This window comes from Pocillopora verrucosa, chromosome 1, assembly GCF_036669915.1.
Source record: "Pocillopora verrucosa isolate sample1 chromosome 1, ASM3666991v2, whole genome shotgun sequence".
Classification (NCBI taxonomy): domain Eukaryota; kingdom Metazoa; phylum Cnidaria; class Anthozoa; order Scleractinia; family Pocilloporidae; genus Pocillopora; species Pocillopora verrucosa.
Window position 1 is genome coordinate 29,670,730 of NC_089312.1, and position 20,104 is coordinate 29,690,833.

The 20,104-nt window shown below is 39.4% G+C and overlaps 1 protein-coding gene across 9 annotated transcripts; it reads left to right on the forward strand.

Annotated features, from left to right (window-relative positions):
- Positions 1 to 1,737: 1,737 nt before the first annotated feature.
- On the forward strand, positions 1,738 to 19,007 carry LOC131786153 (7-dehydrocholesterol reductase). 9 transcript variants are annotated; one of them, XM_066171680.1, is made up of 4 exons: positions 7,729 to 7,852; positions 10,725 to 10,873; positions 16,023 to 16,178; positions 16,251 to 19,006. In XM_066171680.1, the coding sequence occupies exons 3-4, from the start codon at positions 16,052 to 16,054 to the stop codon at positions 17,780 to 17,782; spliced, it is 1,659 nt and encodes a 552-aa protein (XP_066027777.1). In that variant the 5' UTR covers positions 7,729 to 7,852; positions 10,725 to 10,873; positions 16,023 to 16,051; the 3' UTR covers positions 17,783 to 19,006. The 9 variants fall into 9 exon arrangements, with proteins under 9 accessions (XP_058959143.2, XP_066027765.1, XP_058959146.2 ...); XM_059103162.2 differs by adding an exon at positions 8,256 to 8,393 and having other exon boundaries at positions 7,739 to 7,852; positions 16,023 to 19,006; XM_059103160.2 differs by lacking the exon at positions 7,729 to 7,852 and adding an exon at positions 1,738 to 1,848 and having other exon boundaries at positions 16,023 to 19,006.
- Positions 19,008 to 20,104: the final 1,097 nt, after the last annotated feature.

The following is a 20,104-nucleotide window of genomic DNA, read 5'->3' on the forward strand; positions in this document are numbered from 1 at the left end:
AATCTGTATAAGGTAAGCGCTCCCCTCCTTTTAACCGAATAGGAACATAGGCGCGTTAATAAGGAATTACTAAGGTTTTGGCTCATTTTTGTTTGACATGGCAAAGGCTTCATGAAATTAAGGTTATTTCACCGTGATGGCATCAAAGCCAAGGCGTTGGGATGATGTTGTCGATAACGGTTGGGAAATTTAAGTGAGCACTAAAGAATAGGTACTCAAGACTGAAACAATTCAGATTGTTACAAGAATTTCTAGAACAATTTCAACAAGGGGTGTAACAATTGCATTAGTTCAGGTGCTTTCTCCTAATATTTGCGCAGGGGAAAGCTAAGAGTACCTGTGATATCTTGATAAGGGTAATACCAGTTGCAATGCCGTAGTGTAAACCTGGCATTCTCGTCATTCTCCCAGATTCCGAGAAGCCGCACCTGAAGGATGCTACTTCTAGAAACTGAAATCACCACAAGTCCTTGTTCCCCAACGAAAAATTGATTTTACACAATATCTGTAACACCTTGCATGGGTGTGCATGTGTGTGTTTTGAGAGACACTGGCGTGGACTCGGAGCCCGAGGTACTTCTTTGCTGCGAGGATTCACCCACTGATGTGTTCTGGTTACACTAGCTTAGCAGCTCGCTTCTTAGATGTATACTTGTTGTTCGTTCAATTATTTGTTGTCTGTTTGTTACAAATCCTTGCCCCTTATAATACTCCCCAGAGGAACCATTATGTCAACTGAAAAAGGAAACGCTCAGTTATTTCTTTCAAAACGCTATAAAATCACAACACGATAGGGCTCCGTAATGGTTCATATGGGCATGGTTCTTATGAGCAGTATCAAACCTCCTCATAGGAGGTTTGTAGCCAAAGAATATTATCAGTTAGGTAAAATTATTAATTGCATTTTTTAAAGTTAATCAGCTTGAACCTTAAATTGTGAATATATATTTTACGTTCGTACATTAAGATAGATTTTTAAGCCTTATTTTACAATAATTGTCGGTGCAACTATCTTTTCAATTATCTATTTATACACGACCCCAAAAGCTGCAAAGCTTTCATCCTTATCGTGATTAACATAAATTAACATTAAGTATAAGGCATGATTAAAGATACTGGGACTAGACAATTACTTTTTCTAAATATAGGAGGCTTTCAAACATGCCTAAACAAATAATAAATTCAAGCATGCAATGCCATTCTTAGTAAATATTATCATGGTTGAACAATACACACCACAAACCACAAACAGTCTCTGCGTCTAAGGGTGAATCAGATATCAAAAATTTCATTACTTCTCCAAAATTTCAGAGCTCTCTGGAACTCGAGCGAAATGAAACTTTTGTTTTCATTCCACCAAATATTGAAAACACTTAACTCCAAACAAGAAATGTATTTATTTGTTTGAATATTGTTTTTACCGGATACTCGGGTCGTTTGTTTTAAAGAAGGTAATTGCCTTCAACTTAACAAAGGTGAGCCACAGAATATTATTTTAATAAAATTTCTAGACTGGAAAGAAAACTGAAACCTGGAGGAAACAAGGAGACGGACTACAAATGATGAACTTGAATTATTTTGCTCATCTTTGCTGAGAGAAACCAATCCTGACATGCCTCCTTAAGTTCGAAGAATAGAATATTCATCATAGTTCCATACTTATGTGGTTTTGCCAGAGGCAAATATCAGTGTTCGAATTACCACTATCGAACGTCACGAGCAGTACCCGCTCGTAAACTCACGGAACAGGCTGGCTTATTTGATAGCAATAGCCACCTTCGGCGTTAGACTTTCCTCTGGATCTAACCTAAGGAGAAGTAATCAAATACTGGCACAACAAAAAAGCAGGTAAAAGAAGGCGTAAGTCATATCTTACTAGATCCTCTCCAAAATTTAAAGGGATTTCAAGGAGCTTTCTATTATTTCTCCTTTGAAAATTGCTGCACATTATTGTTACAGTAACCAACCGACTTTCAGGGGATGCGGGTTTCACTACTAAGCCTCCCTTTTTCAGAGCCGAGCCGGCCTTACTAACTGAACCGATTTGAATTGCACTTCTGTTTGCTCGAAGTTTGCCCGCCCGAGAAATTACAAAATTGGTCATCTAGGGAGTTTATTTGCACGTGCCAATTGTGCTCTTGTAGAGACTCGTTCCAGCCCAGTAACTTCAGCTCATTTCTGACATACACGATAGATCTCTTACCGACTAAAAGGCGACCGTGCAAGAGCAGCATGTCCGCACGAATTTAGCTACACAACGACGATTATAAAATCATTAGTTCGTGATTCTAGCTGAGCGTATATTGAAATATGGATGCACGCAGGATGTGTCGAAAGCACTAGAAAAGCAAAGTTATAAAAGTTGCTTGAGAAACGTAGCCTAGCTGAGAGCAACTTTAAAAGTTCTTGAGAGCTCTCCAAACTCCCTGCGTGCATCCATATCTCTTTATGCAATAGGCAAACTAAGCACAAACCGATTGTTAAAGGAAACCATATGTCACAACCAGGTATCGTGTGAAAATCCCTAACAAGCCGTAAATAACCATAAAAGAATCTAAAGTATAAGTTAAAACGCGGTTTACCTAATATTAATGACATTCGCAACAAAGGTTGAAAGGAAAAGAATTGTGGATCAAATCGTCTTCGTCTTTGACAGACCAATAACCCATTTAGTAAAAATTTGTTGATTTTTTTCGCCCTTTTTTTTATCTTTTCCTTCCTCCTCTCGAAGCTCCACTAATATTGGCCACAACTCATCAGATAAATCTTGTTGTATTGTCTGAAGACAAACCACACAAAATATTTTCTTTAAGTTCAGGTCTAAACTTGCTCTGTCATTGACAGATATTGACCGTGAAGTGGTATTCTGATATTAGCATAAGTGCTGTCTCTGCCCTAAGAAGCAGACAGCTAACAGCTAACTGCAGTTTCATATCCAAGTTTACAAATAATGGACAATATCCTCTAAGGAACTTAGCGCCAAGTTCATCGAATATAAAGCATGCAATCTGTTTAGCCGGTATACAAATCGGTGTCTCGGATTTTTCTGCTATCATTTATTCAATCCTTCGTCCATCTATTTACTCAATTATCATTTCTTTGCTATTTGTTGTTGTAATTGCTGAACTGACGGTACTCGAGCCGATAGCTAGTCTGTGACATTGTCTTTGGTTTCGCATGATCATATAAGCCGAATCACATAGCAGGTGTACTGACAGACACTTCAGGCTATTTTTTTTAATGTTATTTTACACAGTATTTGCGACAACGTGGAGAAGGGACATCTTCGTCTCCAGCCCTCTGTCCGTTTCTTCCAAGGCGTTTTGCGTAGTGTCACGAGCCTGTTGCATGGCAAAGCCAGACCATCAAGCATCGCGCACCCCGCTCTTAGTGCTTTATGATATTTGAAGAAAAGTAAGGAGTGTTGCCACCCGCACATAAATATTTACATTAAAACATACGGAGCGGGAATTTTTAAGCAACTTTCTATCGGCCTGTATTCGACGATATGGCCCGTGACAAAGTGAAACGAATATCAACTCGGTCGTAGTGACATACATGAAACAAATAAGTCATTATTTTTACATCAAGAAGTGTAAACGGGTTTGGCGGGGGAAGTGGGCCACAGCTGTTATTCAATATAAATTATATTCTAAAAAAAGAGTAACGCCTTAAAATATAAGTTTCATTTCACGGCTCATGCTGGCCTTATCCTCCACCAAATCCTTATGCTGCAGTTCATATTATTGTAGAGAAGTACTAAGGGGACTTTCGCTGTGAGAGGCACCAAGAATCTTATCTTGATTTTTCCTTTAATTGTTCTTCTCCAGACAACTTGACAAATTTCTGCTACCACTGCTACCACTACACTTAATCACTCTAACACACCTCCCTAAGTATTCTATGAGTAAACATGCTTGGGTTATGAGCCGGTTGGTCCTAGGGAACTGAGACTCTTGGTAAACGTGCTAACCCAAATAATTTTACAGGAAGAATAGAAATGAACAATAGAGCACTTACTGATTTAAACTAAATAAAACCAATCATTGAATACAAAAACCAAATCAGGAACTCTGTTGTTGGTCCAGACCAAGGCTGTGAGACAAACCCAAATAGGAACACCTAACAAACAAGAACAAAGTACAGTACAGGGCTGCCGTTAATGAGGATTTAGTTCCTCTCTGGCTTGACCCTTTTTGCCATTTTGCATTTCGATGTTATTTTTATTTTTTATCTGTCTGTAAATATATATATATGTTATTTGCCGGCTGGGAGGTCCGTATGGTGAAAAACTGTGACCGAGGTCTTGAAAATACTGCCCGAGGCCGTAAGCCGAGGGCAGCATTTTCAAGACCTCGGTGACAGTTTTTCACCATATGGACCGACCCTTAGCCGGTAAATAACATATTTATTGTTTTTAAACTTGACGAAATTCTTTCCGAAAGAACCCGAATGATTTAGGGCTGTATATACGGCAAGATCTTCCATAAAGTGAACAATTTTTGAGTGAGTAAATGGTAGTTAAAATAAAGGTGATGCAAATTAAAGAGAGATGCCTCAGCGAAACATTTTCATTTCCGTAACGATAAAGGTGATTTAAAAGGCTTCGAAACAAACTTTGAAACATTATTTTTACAAGTATCTGTCACAATCTGACACCTGTCAATTAGAGAGCGCGCAAGAAAAAAAAAGCGTAGGAACATTTGAAAAACATCAGAACTAGTTTGGCAAGGGCTGTCACGACAATGTTTTCTTCTATGATGTCAATGATCTAACGGAAAGTATTATTCACTCTCATCGACCATTCATTCATGTACGAAGATTTACCCCTATTCATTAAGCAAACGGCGAGGAAAGTAATTGTGAGTAAATTCAATTTTTTTACTTTGAAGTTGTGAGAGTTTGCTTGTTTGTTTGCTGCAATGGCGTGTGTGACTCTGGTCTTTCCTTCACAAAAACTAAATTCGAACGGCACACTCCAACGAGACACAAGGGAATTTGATGCGGCCTTTTCTCAAAAAATTCCTTCAATTTCTGTTGTGCAATTTACGGTACAAATGTCTAAATTGAAGGGAATTGGAAAGACTCACCGGGAGTGTATATTTGTTGTAGAACTTAAATTAAAACTTCGCTCGCTCTTTCACTACGAACAAATTGCTCGAGAAAATTCAGATATTAAATGAATGAAAGTTCCATCGTTCAGTTTAACTGTAACCAAATACTTCACGTGTCAACTTTCTGGGTACTTTTTGTGAACGATTAAAATTAATTACAGACGGTTTTTAGGCCGCTTGTCAACTTCGTAATGACACTATTGTTAATTATAATAAAGTTCGGATATAACGCGCGCTCTCATTGGTTGAAAGAGCGTGCTCTATGAGAGTATAGAGCATAGAACTGAGCTAAAGCTGTCACGCTTTCTGCCAATTGTACTATGTTCGACCTTTTCCGGGACTTCCTTTTAGCTTTTTCCGATGTTTGAAAGTGAAATTTCGGAACAAGCGAGCTGGCAAGTAGTAACAGAAGAACCAAAGAAAGGTTTGTAAACATACCAGGCGCCGTTATTTACGTTATTAAAACGTAGGCAGATACGAAAATCCTCAAAGGAAAAACAAAATAGACATTCCGAGTTTTAAAGATTTTCACACTCAGTTAGATTGCAAGCTTACGTACGGTAATGAAAATCAAACACAGCCAACACTCGTATAATCTATAGAGTTCAGAGTTCAAAAACAAAACAGAACAAAACAGAAATGATGAAAAATATAACCAAACTGGCATAATTGTTAAAATTCATACTAATCATGACGGTGTCATCGCGGCTCACTTATCATGCCGATCTCCGGTCATCACAGTAAAGCAAGCCTCAGAAACTACATCGGCCGCCCTTCGAGTGAAAAAATAAGAGCTCGCTCTGATATCCTTTCCAATGTGTTGAGTGGAAAGTCACTTCAGTCACTGCAGCCGAGTTTTGCGGCGCTGTCATCCCGAGCGATCTTCATGTTCCGGTGAATTCGGCTGTCGTTCAGTTAAAAAACACTCGCCTTGAACAGTTTGTTTTCTACCTTGTCATGTGAAAAAACCCGCGTGTTTTTATAAGCCATAATTCGGCTGAAGTTCACTGAACATTTCACTTCAAGATTCTGATTTAAAAACTTCAGGCAAAAGCGTTAAATTCGACCTGCCGAATTATTTTAGTTTGTAAACTATTGCAGAGTGTGAACTTTGATGGTTTTTGAACTTTGATGGTTTGACACTTTTGACAGGTTTTGTCTTGTACAGCCAATCAGATTATTTGAACCATTCTAACAGGGATTCTGATTGGCTTATTGTAGCGTGCTCTATGAGAGTATAGAACATGCTGACGACACTGTTCTTCGCTTTGGAAATAAAGTTTGTTTTGAAAATTGAAAGTAATACATGGGGAATTTAACGGATTCTTTATTATAAAACAAATAGAGAAGCCTTGACTGTGCTCTGTTCTGTTATAAAGAGCACAGTCAAGGCTTCTCTATTTGTTGATTCAAATTCATTCTGAAACCAATATTTTTCTGTCAACCAAATTGATTTGATAGAGAGAAAAGAGAGGATTCATAAGTTATTTATCGGCTTGAGGTAGTGACCGACGTGTTTGCTTAAAAATACTGCCCAGCCGGAAAACGAGGTATATTTATGAAAAAATGATAACGAAAGTTGGGATGTACTCGGCGACTCAAGAAAGCGTTACCGTGGCCCGTGGGCAGAGATAGGAAAATACTGACCGGGTAAAGAACCAATCAGATTGCAGGATTCGTTACCGTGTCCTCTAAAAAAACAATAAGTTTTATTATTATCTCTGCTTTTTTTTATATTATTATTATTATTATTATTATCTTATTATTTAGGCAAATGAAGTTATTATAAAATGCAGTTGCTGGGTGTTCGGTCTCGCGAACTTTAGAATCAACTAAACCATTCAAGTTTTCAGGCTACTGGACATAACATACAATAATAAGGAAACTTAGCGTGAAAGCTAGTACTACTTCTAACGATTAACTCCACTACTTTATGTCTATTATGAACTTTCGTCATAATTTGCAAAACGTTACGAGAAGCGGTTTATTTTTTCCAATTTTTTTTTCATGGAACTTTGCGAACTTTCGAAATCTGGGAGCTATTTGTTAACCAGAAAACAATGATAAGGTAATTCGGTATTATCAACTGAATTGATAAGTAAACGTAAATTGGCCACCGAAAAGGGTTTTAAAGCTGATGTTTCGAGCGATAGCCCCTCATCAGAGCGAATGACAAAGGCTAACACTTGAAACGTCAGATTTGAAACTCTTTGCAGTGGCCAATTAACGTTTACTTATCAACTCAGTTGATAATACCAAATTTCCTTGTTAGATTCTCCCACCGACGTAGCACCACAGTTTCTTTACAAACTTACCCCCTTAGAATACAAAAGTAGTCTGTCAACGAATCTTCCCGGTTAAACTCTGTACTACATGAGCTTGCCCTACGAACAGTCGGACCACCTGATATCTTGGGATATCAACCTCAGAGACAAAAACACTCTTTCGTCACATGATTACTATTAATGATCTATTTTTGCCTTTATTCTGCTTTAAAAGCTGCTTTTTTCATTTTAAAAATGGAAATTATACCACACTCGTCTGCTATTGGATAGAAAACACACCACGTTTTTCTCGAAAAACAATTGTCTTCTTTGTCTCATGTATAATGATCACTAGAAATAGGAAGAATTTCTCCACCAGTTTAGCATGTGATTTGAGTCAGTGCGGTGTATTTATTTCGGCAGGAATATTCGTTGACAGTCAAATGTGTCAATAACAAACCAGCTCAAAAGAAGGTAAATTTTCTTCATTATTTTACCAGGGCTAATTCTGAAAATGAAATCAGGCCCTCAATTTTATTTACATCAATTTTACGTCGTATAGCTAACCTCTAAGAGGCTAAAAATCAAGTTTGGTGCGCGACTACTGAATCAATGTATTATGAACACGGTAACCAAGATCAAACTGAATTTCTACCTCCAAACAAACGCGCAGTCTAGAACTCGTTTCCCACGACTGTTACAGAATGATGAAATTATTTCTCAATGTGAAAGGCAAGTCTCCATGACAGACTTAACACTTTATATTTCGATGAGTGTAAATACTTTTTTCTGAGCAAATTCATTCGGTCACAAGCGTTAAGCGAAATTCTTCTATTCGACATTATTTCTCAGCGCGGACCATTTACTTTTCCCACAGTATTTCCTGCTTCAAAGCTGACAGTCTTACTCTGTGGTTGGTCTAATTAAGAGGTAGCTTCGACTTCACGCGAGGAAGTTGCGCTTGAAGTGAAATTCTACGAGGAAAACACTCTGATTGTAAAAGCGGAAGCCGGGGGTGAGCTATAATCAGATGAAGGACTGCGTTTCTGAAAAACGACGCAGAAAATTATTTCTTTCTTCGAAAGCCGTGAAAATCATTATCGATGCCAGCCTGGGTTTTTAACGTGAAGTGGTTATTTGCCCTTTTTATTTGCTCAAGCTAAATAGTCGCCGGCTTTGAAACATCTTATGGTTTGGTGAGAGCCTTCAGGGGATTTATTTTTAGGATCTTTTTGCTGTCAGCGTTTTTCATAATTAGTAAAATCTTATTAGAACCGAGAACGACCCTATTTGAAATGCAAATTTTCATGAGAAAGTTGCTTTTGTTAGCTAGCCGACAGGTGTGTTACAGCTTTCTAAAACAATAAACCTGCGGGCTCCTCAATTGATTTTTATTTTTCCTGTTCTTTTTATCTACCCACCATTTGGGAACAAATTTTTCGTTCTTACCGTTATAATTACTACGATCTGACCAATACAAAGAACAACAATACTCAGATATTCGTATAGGACCGAGCTGTAGTTAATTTGAGTCATCCGATCTTACATTCACTCATGCTGTAAAATAACTTGTCCACACTGAAGCACCTACTGCCGCGACTGTCAGACAGTTTTATAATTATAATTTCAGCATAAGTTTTTATAGTCTTTGAAAGGGGAACGACCATACCTTTTCAAATATGCGATCTTCGAATAAAACCAAGCAAGTCCTGGCTAGACAACTTTAAAATGTGTAACTCGACCTGATGTTTCGTGCACCCGTCGGGAAAGTTTGCGCCAATGCGGCCGTGAGAACACTGGCATTTGAAATTTTAACTGACAAGTGTGACAATAGGCAAAAAAATGGAGTGGCCATAATCTGCAAGGGCTGATCAAGGTAGAAAATCCGCCGCAGCAGTGTCATGAGAGAGGCCCTTATTATAGCGCGTTTCTCCAGTCGCGGGAAGATTTGAGACGATCTGAGGAGAGGTTTGCCCGGGAGGTTAGTGCCAGACCCCCAGCAAAACTCTTGCCGACTCTTGTGGGCTCATTTCCGTACAGCGGCTGGCAATCGAACCCACAAGAACGGCAAATATCTCCAAAGAGATCCGGTCATAGCATAGACTAGGCTCTTGTGACGTCAATGGTCTGTAACGGGTGCGGTGAGGGAACAACAAAGTATCTTTCTGTCCTGACCCTCATCGTTTTCCACGTCCTGGGCTCAAACCACAAGAGCCACATTCCCCATCGGATATGGCTTTTTCTCTCCCTCATCTCTATAATTATTCTACGTTTTTTCTTTCCATTAAAAATTTCCATTCATCTATTTAAAAGCAGGAAGCCATCAGCCTTTTTAAAAAAAGGTTATCTGTGGGTAGCCGGCGGAAAAGCTTCCTGTACTTTTCAAATGGTTTTCAACTCTGGTTTCAGATCCCTATTTGAAAAAACACCACACGCTCTCTAAATCAAATTAGCACAGACATTATTTTCTAGAGAGAAGTCACGGGCTCAAACACAGAAGTACATATCCGGATTTGGAGTTCGTGTTGAAGCCGACTTCCACTCGATTATAATGGTCTGCAAGATAATGCACTTATTCCCAGCGCATAACAGAAAGAAGCCTTTAATTATTGTTCTGTAAATTTCGCCAAGTGTGTTGTACCGGAACCTCAGAGAAATAATCTTAGGTAGAAATTCTCATTCGCTGTTGGACAAAAACAAACTTGCGTGTGAACACATGGCACTAGCACACTTGCTGTCGACGCCAGCGGTCTTGTAGCCTTGTCGATGCTCGAAAACGTCAGATTAAAAAAAAAAACAAATAGCAGGTCGCTACAAGTTCCGGTTTTCCAATGCAGGGGTATGAATAATCTGTTCATGAAAGAAATATCGAGACAAGAAATTCAATCGTGCTTCGGCTTAATTTACTCATTACTCCACTTTTTAGTTCCCTTGTAGCTTCCCTTGAATAGTATAAGGTCGAATGTTTTAACCCTTTAATTCTGTTTGTTTTAACTCTCAAGATCTGTTTATTAATTCCACTCTCTAGCTACTACACATTTCCTTGTAAGATAATTAACAACTTCTACCTGATAAGTTGGAGTATTCTGGACGAGTTTGCTGGATAATGTATGAATATTCTGGACGAGTTTGCTGGATAATGTATGAATATTGCAGGGAGAAGTTAGATGTTAATCAGTTTTGGAGTTAAAGGGATTGAAATTATAAAAGGCGGCATTGTGGGGGATTTTCTATCCCGTGGTCCACAGCTATAAACAGCAGGTTTGAGGAGCGGGATATCAAACACATCCTTGTGATCTATCGTGTTTGTCTCGTGTTCGAGTAATATTTTTATTATTTCCGGTAGGGTCACATTCACGCTTTCGATTACCCACTGTTTTGAGCGCCACAGCCATTAATAAACATAAAGGAAGCGTGTTCTTCGTTTGGATAATTGAAGTGACTTCACAGATTGTGCAGCCTCTTGTTGGGAAAATATACGAACCAAGTGTAAAGGTAAGTGATTGGATGTGTCGTAGCTCAGCAAACCGCGATTTGATAAGCAACTGGGGCCTGACACGAAATAGCGCATAATTTCTCTGTCTGTCTGACCTTGGCATAATGGTGATTGTTGGACGAGAAATTCGAGTTCATGTTACGTTTATATCAATGGGTCAATTTTATAGCTGGATGATAAACCGTAGATTCTGCCAGGACCGATGGGAAATATAAGCTGAAAGGTGAATATAATTACCTTTCAATCGTTTATTTGGAAAGCCTTGGCGGCTTGAAGTTAAGCAAAGAGTGTGTCAATATTTTTTCAGGTAACTGTTGACGGGACTTGAAATTTTAATTTCATAGCACTATCAAGGCAAAGAAGAAAATTTAGATTGAGCAGCTTTGTGTCGTTCATTTCTGGATTTCAGTTTCATGAATTAAGACAGATTATCTTCTCTCCATGACAAAGGTAATTATTGTTGGGTTTCAATGCCAGGCGAAGAAATTCCCATTAAGAGGTGAATAGGATTATTGATGACTTGACAGCCAAAGCTGACATTTGCAAATTTTGAAAGGAATTATTTATCACGAAATTCAACAGAATCAATCATTATCCCTCAGCGTTTTTTCTGGCTCCAGAAATAAACAGCACTACATGCATAGTTATTTTCCTGACGTCTGCAACATAGACTGAAAGAGAAACTTTCTTTAATTCAAATTTTTCGGATGCGGCCCATCGTTCGTTTGAGAGTTTTCGGCTTTCAGAGGGTTACGAACGAGTAAATTAGGAAACAATAGAACAGTTAGATGAGATTTGGGAAAGGTTAAAAAGGTTTCTAGACATTTATTAATATAATCCACCGAAGCAAAAAAATATTCAAATTTTGTTTACGTCCAAAGATTTGGGATTAAGCGAGTTTTACATAGGCATTAAGATTAATGAGTTTCGTTGATAAGGATTGGAGGAAAAACAGCTTCAACACCGTATGAAAACAAGTTTGATAATCTCGTGATTCCATGATATCCCGAAATGAAAATTACTAAAATTATTGCTCAGAAGCATGTTTCGGTTCTCATACGAGAATTAAAAACGCAAAGAAAATAAATTATACAAGATCAGGCAATTCTGTGCTGGAGTTACAGAAATAGTTACGAACTGTGAACGATAAGAGAAAACCTGGCGGTGATTCAGAGTAACGGTTTAAAAAGAAATACTAAAAATGACACGGTTTTGTCAACTAGTGTTGCAGGTTTCGTTTGTTCAATGACCAGATAAATGTAGAATGTTTACTGGTTTTGCATCCGGCTAATAGAACGTCACTCTGACGGTGCGAGTTTCAAGAACCAACACCAAACGTATTACTATGAAACTTAACTTAACTATGAAACTTGTTAGAAAACGGCCATCACTGAAAAAGCCGTTAAATCAGCGAATTCATTTCAGAACTTAACTTCGGAGGGTCGTAGGTGGAAAGCAGATTGGCCTAAAATCTGGCGTTACTTAAAGTCGACGCGATTGCTGCTCTTGAGAGTCTTTCAAGCGAAAAAGATGAGCAATCATGAGTTTAAATCTATTTTAAGTTTCATAACAAAAAAAATTACACCCCAAACACTTATCAGAACGAACAAAAAACAAGAAGAGCCTATAAGAACTTAAAGTGAAAGCGTGCAATCTGTCTGAAGCGTGGGAAAGCACGATACATCTCGTCGCACGCATCTGATTTGGTCAGATGATGATACGAGTTTCTAGACCAATCACCGAACGATGAAAGGCAAAATTAATTCTTCCATGGAAAACTCCTGAAGTTCTATAACGATCAAAACCGTGTGGATAACAACTGCGGTCTATTCTTCTGTCAGTGATGAATAAAAATAACTGAAAGACGATTGGGCTCATTGATCCAATTATTGGTCATCATATATTAAAGTTCTGATTGGTCATCATTTATCCAAAATTCTTTCCTTCGACGGTTGTCGAACCGGTAAATTTTTGGCTCACTCTTGGTGCGAGAACCTGTCCCTTCACTGGCGATTGACGGAGAACGAAGAACACAAAGAAGTCAAGACAGTTGATCTTAAAAAATTATTGGTGACAACACAAAGAATAATACACTATTTCTTGCACCGAGGTATGCCTTAAATTTTTCTTGACGACTGCTGTAGTGTTGTCTGTAAATGCATTTTAAACCAGTGTGTTTTTTGAATTGTTGGTTATGATGTTTATCAATTCGTTACTCTTTTACGAGTTTTTAATCATGGGGTGTTATGTAACGTTACGTAGATAGACAAAAAGCATTGTGGCGAAAACATGAGGTTGAATGGGAATATTTACGGCCGCTCTTAGGGATAAAAAAGTCAAATTAGCTAAAAATACTTCAACTTACTTCCACAGTGCATCGCTTGTTGTCTGACAGCTTACTTTGTTGAAACGAGGCCGTTTTAGCGAGTTATCCATTCTTAGGTTTCTTACTCTTAAGAGAAGGACAAGGCTGCACACTCCATTACCGAGAAGCGAAAAATTCAAGCTCAAATGACCAGGCGGCCACAAATCCAGCGCAGAATCCAAGCACGTGAATTGAACAGTAGCTTAATTTCAATTCACCACCAACTCAGGATCAGTCCTTAATCCGGTGGTTTCAACAAAGTGAGCGGTCAGACAACAATTGATGTACTGTGGAAGTAAAAAGCAATGAGAATTTAAGAGCGGTCGTAAATATTCCCATAATTTGGCCACGACGCTTCTTACGCAAGATGATCATCTCACAGCTGGAGCTTGGGCCGCCTGCAATGTACTAAGAAAACTTGTGTGTGTATGAGAGCTAGATCCAAATTAATTCCACAGTTTCATCGTAGGATTCCTGAAACGCTGACAAGTAAGACGCAGTCGGGTGGAAAGCCCTCCTGAATAATCCCTATGTCGTATTTGGGTCGTATAAATGAATTTGCGCCGGCAGCGATTGGAAACATGTGAAACGCATCAATTTGATCGCATTGTGCATTCATAATGACATAGTTTTCACACATGAGTGGCACCCGAAATGAACAAAACGAGGATTTTCATTTTGGTTGTAGGCTCATCAGCGATGTAAATTCAACAAACACAGTGAACCGCGTTGACGGTGTGAAGTTAAAGAACTGAAGTTTAAGAACTCGTGTTTAAGTACTTATATGTGTTTCCTTCGGTTGTTCTCATCCACCGGAGCACAGGCGGCCCAAGCTCCAGCTGTGAGATGATCATCTTACGCAATAACGGTTATGGCGGAATTATAAGAGTTTGTATAGGAATATTTACGAGCGCTCTAAGGAATAAAAAAATACGTCAAATTCTCAAAAAAAATACCTTACCTCGCTTCCACAGCGTATTGCTTGTTATCTGACCGCTTACTTTGATGAAAAGAGCCCATTTGAGCGAGTTGTTCATTTCGAGGTTTTCAACGTACATAAGAAAAGCCCAAGGCTGAACACTCCATTTCCGAACGCCTGATCCGAGAAGCGAAAAATCCAAGCTCAAAATGACCGGGCGGCCACAAATCCAACGCAGAATTCAAGCACATATACTGTAGTTTCATTTCAATTCACTACAAACTCAATCTTCCCCGTGCAACCGACGCTAAGCCGCAGTTTGCTTCAAAAATTTCCAGTTTAGAGGTTTCTAACAGCCCGCGACCACATCAACCTTGACACACGACCGTTGAAACCCTACCTCCTTTTCAAACTGAGCCTCGCCGGGGACCACACCGTCAGTTATCATCAATAAATTGTTCTAGAACCACGGGTCCCCTCAGGTCGAAATCGATCGAGAGGCTATTGTTTTATCCTAAAGTAAAAGAAATAAGTATCTACAAGGGCACTTGGCAAGAAACACATAGACGAAGTGCGAAATTTAGCATAGCCGGCAACTAAGAATAAAGTGAATTCTTACATGGCTGAGCGACTTGTTCTATTGTGACTCACATTCTCGTGCGGACGAAGCCAAATAACAGTTGTCTTGTCGGCAGAATTAAAATAGGTATGTCCAGATAGAACTAAATTGAATACTGTTATAAATCCTTGCCAGGTTTTCCTCTGACTACGAAAATAATCACACACTTGTAAACATTTCCGAAGGCGAATTCGATCGAAACAATAGCCTCTTGATCGATTTCGACCGGAGGGGACCCGTGGTTCTAAAACAATTTATTGATGATAACTGACGGTGTGGTCCCCGGCGAGGCTCAGTTTGAAAAGGAGGTAGGGTTTCAACGGTCGTGTGTCAAGGTTGATGTGGTCGCGGGCTGTTAGAAACCTCTAAACTGGAAATTTTTGAAGCAAACTGCGGCTTAGCGTCGGTTGCACGGGGAAGATTGAGTTTGTAGTGAATTGAAATGAAACTACAGTATGTACGTTGAAAACCTCGAAATGAACAACTCGCTCAAATGGGCTCTTTTCATCAAAGTAAGCGGTCAGATAACAAGCAATACGCTGTGGAAGCGAGGTGAGGTATTTTTTTTTGAGAATTTGACGTATTTTTTTATTCCTTAGAGCGCTCGTAAATATTCTTATACAAACTCTTATAATTCCGCCATAACCGTTATTGCGTAAGATGATCATCTCACAGCTGGAGCTTGGGCCGCCTGTGGTGTAATTCGTAGATTTGTGCACCGGTTTTTGGAGAAATATGTTATGTAACCGCGGCTTGCGGTCCGCGGTTTGTGTATGAATGCTATTCTCGAGATGAAGAGTACTGGGAACGAGGTTGAGTGAGTCTCTAAGAGCACCAAAAAAAAAATTATTGAAGATGCCTAAATCTTTTACACCCCAACATCAGTATGCATGGTCTCCATACTGTTCCATACACATTTTCAAAGGTATTTACATAGAGAATTTTCTTAACAGTCAAGATATTTCCTTTTGAATCTTTTGCTCTTTTTCTTTTACAAAAATGCAAACATCAGTTACGTAGCGTCCCATCTCAGCTCATCCATCAAAAACAAAAACAAAAAAGTCTTGCATACGTAGCATGCCTATGTTTTGATCTTACGATTATTTCCTTTATTCACGTGTAAGGAGAAATCAGATGCCAGCCATTCTTAAAAGGATTAACTTGTTTTGTATCTTCTTAGTTGTAGCCTTTTTTCAAGATCTTTTTGCCATATCTTTTTTTGTTCTGTTTCATATATTTTCGTAGACAAGCTTTCTTCCTTGGACAACTCTATCATGAAGTCAACCTCTGAAGTTAAAACAGACGATGGCCACTCGGTTGTAAACGGCTCAGCGCAAAAGTACTCTGGGGAATCTACTACACAGAATGGCCATGTATCTGCCAAACAGAATGGTCACGTGCCTGACTTGCAGAATGGTCACGTGCCTGACTTGCAGAATGGTCACGTGCCTGACTTGCAGAATGGTCACGTGCCTGACTTGCAGAATGGTCACGTGCCTGACTTGCAGAATGGTCACGTCGCAGAAACACAGAATGGTTACGTGGCAGAAACACAAAATGATTACGTGGGTCCGTCAGCCTCCGATTCACAGCACGACACTGCTCAGCTGCTCGTTAAAAGGAGAAAAGTAGGAAACCGGGTCCAGGATGCCGAGAGAGTTAGAACCAAAAATGAAATTATCAATTTGTCCCCAGGCCTACCAGGTTTCAGCGCCAATATTATAGGATTCCTCATGTTGCTATGGCCACCAGTCTGTGTTGCCTTCTTCTGGCACGCCTGTCACGCATATCAGTGCTCTCTTGGAGATTTGGGGGGGCAAGTGCTGCACGAGATATCCGCCTGGACCATCATCGTCTTCGCGAGACGAAACATCCCGGAAGTTAGCGCAGGTTCGATAATGTTGTACAGCGCGTGGATGCTTCTGCAAGTGTTTTTGTTCTTGGTACTTCCTGGTCGCATCAGACGTGGAACAGCTACGCCTGCTGGAAACGTACTGACCTATAACTGTAATGGCTTTAGTGCTTGGATTGTGTCTCACGTTCTGTTCTTTATCTTGGTGAAAATGGGCCTGATACAGGCAACGATTATCAGCGACAACTGGGGAGCCTTGATGGTCATTTCCAATGTGTTTGGCTTCAGCTTGGCCCTCTTCTCCTACGTCAAAGCGCATTATTTTCCGAGTCATCCGGAAGATCGGTGTTTCAGTGGATCGTGTTTCTACGACTTCTTTATGGGTATCGAGCACAACCCCAGGATTGGTCCTTTTGATTTCAAGTTGTTTTTCAACGGAAGGCCTGGAATTGTGGCCTGGACATTGATCAACCTGTCATTCGCTGCCAAGCAGTACAAGGACTTTGGTTACGTTAGTAACACAATGATTCTCGTCAACCTATTGCACGCTACTTATGTTGTTGACTTCTTCCTCAACGAATCCTGGTATCTGCGCACTATCGACATCGCCCACGACCACTTTGGCTTCTACTTGGCTTGGGGAGACACAGTCTGGCTTCCCTTCATGTATACTCTACAAAGTGTTTACCTGGCCCGAAATCCAGTGAACCTGCCCTGGTGGGGATGTGCAGCCACCCTCTTAATGGGTTTGACGGGTTACTTGATCTTCCGATCTGTCAATCACCAAAAAGATTACTTCCGGGTGGAGATGAAGACGAATGGTAAATGTACTATCTGGGGCAAACCTGCTCGGTACATTTTAGCACCTTATGCTACCACCGACTCCAAGCAACAAGTCTCTTTCCTTCTGGCTTCTGGTTGGTGGGGACTCTCCCGCCATTTCAATTACGTCGGCGACTTGCTAAACGCGTTGTCGTACTGCTTAGCGTGTGGGTTTGGTCACGTGTTGCCGTATTTCTATATTGTTTTCATGTTGTGCCTTCTGATTCACCGTTCGTACCGTGACGACGTAAGATGCAGGCAGAAGTATGGCGTGCACTGGGAGAAGTACTGTGAAATAGTACCCTACAGGATCATTCCGTACGTGTTTTGAAAAAAGTTGAAAATGCCAGTAGCTGCACCTATATATTTGCTTTTTTCGCAGAAAAACAAATTTGCCATCAAACGACATGATACAAATTTGCCACTAATGAACAACAGGGGAGCATAGGGTCAAACAGTCTTGTGGTCGGTAGATGTGGACATAACTTCATGAACACGTCTGTTACTTATTTATCTTGGTGTTGGGAATTTAAAATTGATATTTATCACAAGTTCATTATATTCGGTGAAATAATCAGTCACCGCGAGAAAATAATAATTTTTCTTTACCCGTATTATACTTGCTGCTAACTGTTAGCAGTATTGATCATAAAAATTACAATTTCCTCGCTTGTGATTGGTTTAAAAAAACTCCTGTTTTCCACTAATACACTTGCCAAGTTGTTATCGGACAGTTTGTCATCAGAAAGTTCAATAAGCCAATCACATTCAAAGTTGTAGTTTAAGTCAACCAATCATATTCAAAGTTGTTATTAAAAGTCAATTTAAGAGCGGCATTACACAATTTACACCCACTTGTCAGTCTTTAAATGAAAATTTTCCCTTTCTTTCATAATTTGGCTATTCTTCTTTTCTCGGAAATTGTAATTTTTATGATAAATTTGTAACAAGACTTCGTGTCGTCCAATTCGGTCTGTAATCATACTCGTGATAAACAAATCGGTCTCCCGCTACGCGGACCTCCGATTTTGTTATCACTCGTATGATTACAGACCGCTTTGGACTCTACTCAGTCCTATTACTATTACTAGTCGAGACAGAATTTCTCTAATCTTGAATTCGGTGAGGAATTACATGTTCTCTTTTTGTGACAGTTACCCTCTTCAGAGATTCATATTTGATTTACCAGGCTCGCCTTAGGAAAGAAATAATCTCTTTACACGAGGAATATGAGGGTGATCATCTTTAATAAGGAAGATTTTTGTACAAGAAATTTCCGCAAAATACCTGTCATGTATTTTCGATATTTATTTGTATTTTTAAAATGTACTTATTTTAGATAAACCTATTCTGAATTCACTATCAGATAAGAGTTCTTTTTACTATAATCTCAATGCAATTTAACACCTCGAGGTGGCTGTATGTGCAAATAATTATCAGTTTTTTCTTTAATATTTTCCGCGTCCATTTTTATTCATAAATAGTATATTCGTTCTAAGAGTACGTTAATTTACGGAGAAGGGCCTCCTCCCTCCCCAGACTTGAATGAGTGGCTACTACCATTTGTAGGGCAATTTTCAGTGGAGTCCTGGCCCGGGTTGTTCAAAGCTGGGTTAAGGTAATCCAGGGTTAGTGTAAAATTTGATTTCAGGTCTGAAAGCTTTAAGAGAAAATTCGGTTCAAATCGTTTTGCTTGCGATTTGATCATTGGATGTTCTAAAAATAATAGTGAAAATTTTCCCTAAAAGACTTTTGGACAAAGAAATAAAGAAACCTGAATTAAAATTTAACCCTGGGTTCGGGCTAATCGGCCTTTGAACAACTGGGCTCTGGTCTGCTTTGGGCTTGTTTCACTTCACATTGTGATTTGTCCAAAATCGGCAGAGAATGACTTTTGATTTTTTTAGTTTGTAGTTTGAATCCCAATCGAAATCCTGCACGTTCTTACATTATACAAAGCAGTAATTGGGTTTCTTATCAACACTCCTTTATCGCGGCACCCAAAGAGAACATAAGCCCGCAGACTGAGCGATTTGCTGCTTGAATTTGGGTATAGCTCAAAATTCGCCAGGTAAAGCCGAATTTCAGTACGTTCCAGAGATACAGAACCGATTGGTCAGGCTACAGTATGAGACATAGTAAAGAAACATTGGAGAGGAAGAGGTGTTACGGCGAAGAAATACCAAAAACAAACAGAAGCGGGGAAGCTATGAGCAGCGGGGGGGAAGAGACGAAAAATTTGTAGCTATTACTTCAATTTGTCTATAACATCAGAATGAACACAGTAATATATAGAAGGTGACCAATCGATATGTTTCAGACTTGACTAAATGATTGTTGGGTTGTTTGTCACTTTTGTGTTTTAAAGCTTGTGACGCATAAGTTTTAAAAAGATGAAAACGTGCAGGCTGAAACAAATTGTTTTTAAAATAATCGCACATCACGATGATAAACTTAGCATGGCACGTACCTGTGGTGTTCTTGGAAATATTGTTACGTTCTCAAATATATTACATTGTTTCAGAAAAGAAAGCTAAGGGAATTGAGTCAGGTTTTGCCTTGTGGCTAATTGGTGCAATCACAGAGCAGCAGAATGGAGGGTCTTTTCAAGGTGATGAGCTCTCTTGACTGAAAACTTCAACGCCTGTCAACA

Excerpts from the sequence above, each read along its gene's own strand:
- LOC131786153 (XM_059103160.2), top strand. The coding sequence starts at position 16,052 with ATGAAGTCAACCTCTGAAGTTAAAACAGACGATGGCCACTCGGTTGTA.